This window comes from Lygodium microphyllum, chromosome 2, assembly GCF_053477565.2.
Source record: "Lygodium microphyllum isolate KBCC chromosome 2, Lygodium_microphyllum_v1.1.10, whole genome shotgun sequence".
In the NCBI taxonomy this organism is placed as follows: Eukaryota; Viridiplantae; Streptophyta; class Polypodiopsida; order Schizaeales; family Lygodiaceae; genus Lygodium; species Lygodium microphyllum.
The window spans coordinates 136,876,106-136,882,489 of record NC_141136.1 but is presented as its reverse complement, the minus strand read 5'-3'; the positions used below and the strand labels follow the sequence as shown (position 1 = coordinate 136,882,489).

General features: G+C 42.4%; 1 protein-coding gene across 2 annotated transcripts; it reads left to right on the top strand.

Moving 5' to 3' along the window:
- The first annotated feature begins 2,325 nt into the window (after positions 1–2,325).
- LOC148040368 (C-8 sterol isomerase) lies at positions 2,326–4,976 on the top strand. Of its 2 annotated transcripts, XM_087666540.1 has the most exons (3): positions 2,330–3,208; positions 3,724–3,873; positions 4,111–4,963. In XM_087666540.1, exons 1-3 carry the CDS (start codon positions 2,612–2,614, stop codon positions 4,390–4,392), a joined length of 1,029 nt encoding a protein of 342 aa, XP_087522666.1. In that variant the 5' UTR covers positions 2,330–2,611; the 3' UTR covers positions 4,393–4,963. The 2 variants fall into 2 exon arrangements, with proteins under 2 accessions (XP_087522671.1, XP_087522666.1); XM_087666545.1 differs by lacking the exon at positions 3,724–3,873 and having other exon boundaries at positions 2,326–3,208; positions 4,111–4,976.
- The last annotated feature ends 1,408 nt before the right edge of the window (positions 4,977–6,384 follow it).

Sequence of the window (6,384 nt, the reverse complement as noted above, 5' to 3'; positions counted from 1 at the left end):
TTGCATAACTTTACGAGACACATATTCTTAAGAATGTTGTTAGCACATGCTTATGAACACATGCCTAAGGTTTCATCTATTATTGCTTAGAGTCATCATTTGAAAAGGTTTGTCATGGGTGCCATTTTCCTTAACCCATAGTTTCCACCAAGGTTGCACCTCTTCTCTTGATATGTATGCCATGTTGTTCAATGCCTTCTAAAACATCTTTTATGTATAAAATATAAGATTATCTATATTGCTTGACCTCAATTTAGAGCACTTACATAATGGCTGTTTTGAAATGTCAAATTTTTCCTAGCTTAAATTCAAAACAAGAGCCAATGTTGTCATAGGCCCCACCAAAAGAGGCCTTATGAAATTTTTGCCTACTTTAAATTCAAAACAAGAGCCAATGCGTAATCCTACAAAAATATGCTATTGTGATAGCCACTGTGTACCAACAAATTTAATTGTAAGTGATAATAAGTTGTCTTGTAAGCTTAGTGCACCAAATAATCATTCATGGCTCAATGGGCTAACAACATTCTCATGAAAACCTTTCAAATATGTTGAAGTTATGGAGTGGCATTGTATCGATATCCAAAAACCCTAGACCGGTTACATTCCATTCATGAATGATGCATGATGCATTGCTCTCTTGTGCAGAAAAGAGAGAGCGAGAGACACCATTGATGCATGATGCATAGTTCACATTCATGGCATGGGCAATACATGTTTAATCGTTCTAGAAATTCAAATTATCTTCATTCTAGAAATTTAGACCATGATGCATCATTCTAGAAATACAATTACGGCACGATTATCATGATGCATCATAGTGGACATTTAATTAAACCAGAAATTATGATGCATTGCTCTCTTGTGAGAGAGAGAGAGAGAGAGAGAGAGAGAGAGAGAGAGAGAGAGAGAGAGAGAGAGAGAGAGAGCATTCATGCATGATGCATATTTAATGATTATGGCGCTAGCAATACAGGTTTAACCAGTCCATAAATTCAGATTATCATCATTTCAGAAAATCTGAAATATGATGCATCATTCCAAAAACATAATTAAAGCACGATTATCATGATGCATCATGGTGCATGATTAATTAAACAACCAGAAATTCAGAGTTCATAGGTTACAGACATAAGGAGCAATGAAGGACATGCTGAGCAATGAAGAAGATGATGCATGTTTAATTAAACCAGAAATTCAGATGATGTGTAATGGGGGAGCGCCCCTTTTTTTCATTTTGGCCCTTTTGATTGGAGTTCACAAGTAAATTAAATAAAAAATTCAGAGTTCACAGGTTACTTAAACCTAAAATTTAACCAATCGAAAAGGCCAAAATGAAGGACATGAAACTAAACCGGAAATTAAACCAATCGGAGCAATGAAGGACATGCTGACCAATGAAGAAGATGATGCATGTTTAATTAAATTAGAAATTCAGATGATGTGTAACGGGGGCACCCTTTTTTTCATTTTTGCCATTCTGATTGGAGTTCACAGGTTAATTAAACAAAAAACTTAGAGTTCACAAGTTACTTAAACCAATTGGAAAGGCCAAAATGAAGGACATGAAATTAAACCAATCAGAGCAATGAAGGACATGCTGAGCAATGAAGAAGATGATGCATGTTTAATTAAACTAGAAATTCAAATGATGTGTAACGGGGGGTGCCCTTTTTTTCATTTTTGCCCTTCTGATTGGAGTCCACAGGTTAATTAAACCAGAAATTTAGAATTCACAGGTTACTTAAACCAGAAATTAAACCAATCGGAAGTGGCAAAATGAAGGACATGAAATTAAATCAGAAATTGAACCAATCGAAGCAATGAAGGACATGCTGTGAGCAATGAAGAAGATGATGCATGATGCATTGCTCTCTTGTGGGGAGAGAGAGAGAGAGAGAGAGAGAGAGAGAGAGAGAGAGAGAAGCATACCTTGATCCGTTGCAAGACGTCCTTTGTGCAAGCATGGCGTCTCTCTTGTTCACGTTTATATACAACGACGGCAATCAACAAACAATGACGATCATCACCCAGGGAGTAGCGAACAACAACAAGCAGCAATCAACAATGGCTCCAGGCGTAACGGACTTCTTGGTTGACCAATAGGTAAGTGATGGAGGGGCCCACCTCACCCACGGACGAGATCGGACGGGGGAGCTCCCCTACCCTGTGGAACAAGGAAACAGGGCGAGGGAGGCGTTCAATACCCCCCGCGACTCCTGTGACCGGGCGCCCCTATGGGTAAGGGGGAAGTGCCTTTTTTTTCGTTTGGCTAGTTCACCCTTAACCAGGCGGCCCCTCCCCGATGTGTAACAGGCCTAAGGGTACCCATGTGCAAGCGTTGTGCAAAGGTTTATATTTCGTTAAATCTTAGGTCCAAAACGGGTCCTCGAGCAGACCGTTGGAAGGGAGAGGGGCGTCTTAAGAAGAGGAGACAGACAGAACAGACAGTTGTTCTGTCTCTGAAGAACTGTTCTGTCTCTGTGTATGTGCTGAATTTGTTCTTTACCGCTTCTCTGGAACACAGAAATTCTCTCATCAGAAGGGGCAACTCTCTCTCTCTCTCTCTCTCTCTCTCTCTGGTCTTCGTTGTGACACACAAGTGATAGAAATGGGTTTGAAAGACAGAACACCGTCTGTGCTGACGAGCAACAATACCATCATCAACAGCAACAACAAGAAGAAGGCGATGGTCAGCGATGGCTACTTCCTGGAGTGCCGGAAGGACGCGCAGTGCGACTGCAACATGTGCAAGGCCAGCATCCATGCTACCTTAGACCTGCGGCCCTCATCGTCCGGAACCCTAGTCTCGTCTCTCACCAACAGGCTGGCCTCTGCCCCCTCCTCTCAGGCCTCTGACAAGGAGAACCGCCCATCCCCCTACCCTCCCTCCTCTCGCCGCGCGGCCCACGACAAGCTCAGCCTCCGCCCCGGCCCCCAACCCACCCCCCTCCGCCCCCGAACGGCCCTGTTTCTGCAGCTCCTTTCGCTGGGGCTTCTCCTGGGCCTCTGCTTGCCCCGGGTCGCATCTTTCTTTTGGGAATCAAAGCTCAGTGGCCAAGATTTCGCCCAGCTTGCTCGCGCTTCCATGGCCCGAAGACGGCTCTTGGATAAGCTCGATTTTGTCCAACATCAGGTCTCGAGAATGGATAAACAGTCTTATGTGTCTAACTGCACAGGGCCCGGGTCTCGGTGGAGATTGTCTGAGGTGAGAGTAATGTTTCATTCTACATTTTTGTATTTCACATTGGATTGAGATTGTCTGAGGTGAGAGTAACTTTCCACTTATGCCTTTGTATTTTGCATTTGATTCAACCGCATTTGCATATGCTGTTGGTCCATACCCCTTGCATGAATGAATGTTCGCCATTTCTTCTCATATGACATCTGAGGGAAATTGAATGCATTTGTAGCATTGGTATCAATTGTTCTTGAAATCATGCAGTATCTTTAACCATAATCGCGCCTATTCCTGAAATCAAGAAGAATCCTTACTCCAATCATTCCCATTTGGAGTACTTGATTTCAGTTCAGAAGTCACTTGTCTTCCTTGTCATAAACGTTCTCATTTTTGTAAGCCTTGTCAGTACCTGCACCTTTCTTATACTCAAACCTTGTCTGAATTCTGATTATTCTACTGCCCATGCTCTTACCATGTCCTGTTCCTATGCCTAAATCTCATGATGCCGATTTGCTCAATCTTGTGTATACTTTAATATGCAGGAGGGGCATTTCCTGCATTCGTCTTGTAACCTATACGGTACACCCATGGAAAAAGTTTCTGTATGGGGTTACACAGCCAAAACGGCAGGAATTCTGGGCCGCTCTATGGTGGAGCGCACATTTATGGTTCTGTGTGGTAGAGTTATCGAGGTAAAAGGAATTCAGTTTACCTGTTCGCACATTGTGATTGTTTTGGAAGAGCCTGAAGTATGCAAACATTCCTTTTACTGCATGAAAGCTGATTGGATATGAAAGAAATGTGATACCTTCATGTGTGCATATGCACAGGAAGTGTTTTTGTGTTTCCAAGCACATGTCCCCTAGACAAAAATGGCTTTGCATGTGCTCTTTGGATACAACTAATGAGATGGCTACATGTATGTGCAGTGGCGAGAGGGACAAATAGAACATGTTGTCCACACAGAGGGTAGTACTTGGACCATGCCCAGTTGGACTGCATCAGCTATACTCCTCGATGGCAACACATGGCTGTTAGAATACTCAAAAACCCCACTCTCTCAAGGCTTCAGTGGGGTGTTCCATGGCTTTCTACATCTTGCCAAGACTGGGCTCGCAAGAATATTCAGTGACCTGAGAGTTATCTTTGACACAGCCTTTTTTGTGAAAGTGCAGAGCATGTATGCCCTTTCCAAGCCACCTCCAACCTAGATCTTGATTGAGCAAGCTTTGGAATTGAAGCTCCTCAAAAAACAAGCATGCACGCACCCTTCTCTCTCTGGTAACAGAGCTGCAGTTGTGCAAGTAGATGTCTTTTGGCTTCTGTTTCCCAAGTGATCAAGGGCATAGTATGGAAGCTCAACCTGTGAGAGCTCCACCCCTTCATGTCCAGTTCTGAAGGGATATTCTTTATTCTTTAAATGTTTGGAAGAAAAGCATGTGCCTTGATCCAAACTGTGTCCCAGATAATCAAATCATCCATGATTGTTCTCAGCAGAAAAGTTGGCGCAGAAGTAATTTAGAAACAACACCACTATCTTATAGTGTTCATGCCAATTAATGTTGGGAATCATGAATACACAGACTAGATCATGCCATTGTCAATCCAAAGTCTTTCTTGCAAATATAAGGACGGTGCCACACCAAGGCGCTTTAGTAGAAGTGCCTAGATTTTCAATCTAGCAAATAACAGAGGCAAAAAACTTTCATAAAGCTAAGCAAAAGATTCCACAAAGCTAAGCAAAAAACTTTATTTGGCTCCTTCCATAACGCTAAGGATTTGATAATGGCGAAGTGAAAGGTGTCTACTTCGATTGTGACAAGAATCATGCAACAATTCCATCCCAATGTTTAAAGTAATTTTAATGTTTTTATTTGTCAACAATGACTAGCTTCAATTCAAAATCAAAGGAAGTGTTGGTGTCATTCAAGCAGAGTTGTGTAAACGCTTGTAGCAAAGTAAAGGAAGTTGATTGTACCCAAGCTAACAATTGTAAACGCTTGTAGCAAACAAAGTAAAGGAAGTTGATTGTACCCAAGCTAACAATATGAAAATAAAAGATGTAACTAATGGGAGTGTGAGATTTCTTACAACAATGCGTATTCTTGGTAGGGTAAGAGGCCAACATAATCTCCCCAATTGTAAACGCTTGTAGCAAACAAAGTAAAGAAAGTTGATTGTAAACCCAAGCTAACAATATGAAAACAAAAGATGTAACTTGATGAAGCTTCTCTTAATGGGAGTGTGAGATTTCTTACAACAATGCGTATTCTTGGTAGGGTAAGAGGCCAACATAATCTCCCTTTTAATATAATGCCTATTCAAGGAGAACATGGGTGACCTTAGGGTAAGGGGCCAACGTAATCTCCCTTTTAACATATTAGCCTATTCAAAGAAAACATGGGTGACCTTAGGGTAAGGGGCCAACGTAATCTTCCTTTTAACATATTAGCCTATTCAAAGCCTATTCAAAGAAAACATGGGTGACCTTAGGATAAGGGGATGTGAGATTTCTTACAACAATGCGTATTCTTGGTGATATTAGGGTAAGAGGCCAACAATGTCCCTTTTAACATAATGCCTATTCAAGGAGAACATGGGTGACCTTAGGGTAAGGGGCCAACGTAATCTCCCTTTTAACATAATGCCTATTCAAAGAAAATATGGGTGACCTTAGGGTAAGGGGGCTAGTATAGTGGCAATTAACTAGGTTACCTTAGGGTAAGGGGCTAGTACAGAGGGAACTGACTAGCGCCCCCCCCCCCCCCCCGCCCCCTATCCCCCTATTAGGAATTTGTTGGGGTGAAGTATAGTGGCAACTAACTAGCCCCCTATCCCCCTATTAGGAATTTGTTGGGGTTACCTTAGGGTAAGAGGGTTTGGAGTTCCCCCTATTTCCCTATTAGGAATTTGTTGGGGTGAAGTATAGTGGCAACTAACTAGCCCGCTATCCGATCCCTGTTAGGTATTTGTTGGGGGTTACCTTAGGGTAAGAGGGTTTGGAGTTCAAGGTATATACTCTTGTATTATTCAGTCCAAAAAGCAAGACAACATAGACACATCCCAGGACTACACCCTCGTGACGCCGCACATAAGAGGGTTCACCACTGGGTATAGGGAATCACACGTAGTATGGAAACAAGGCAGGGCTTTGAGTCACTACTCCTCTCTATATAGGTGCATTCGGTAGCAATGGCATGGTA

Excerpts from the sequence above, each read along its gene's own strand:
- LOC148040368 (XM_087666540.1), top strand. The coding sequence starts at position 2,612 with ATGGGTTTGAAAGACAGAACACCGTCTGTGCTGACGAGCAACAATACC. Across the intron at positions 3,209-3,723 it reads CTCGGTGGAGATTGTCTGAG|GAGGGGCATTTCCTGCATTC; the intron begins GTGAGAGTAATG and ends TTTAATATGCAG. Across the intron at positions 3,874-4,110 it reads TGTGTGGTAGAGTTATCGAG|TGGCGAGAGGGACAAATAGA; the intron begins GTAAAAGGAATT and ends ATGTATGTGCAG.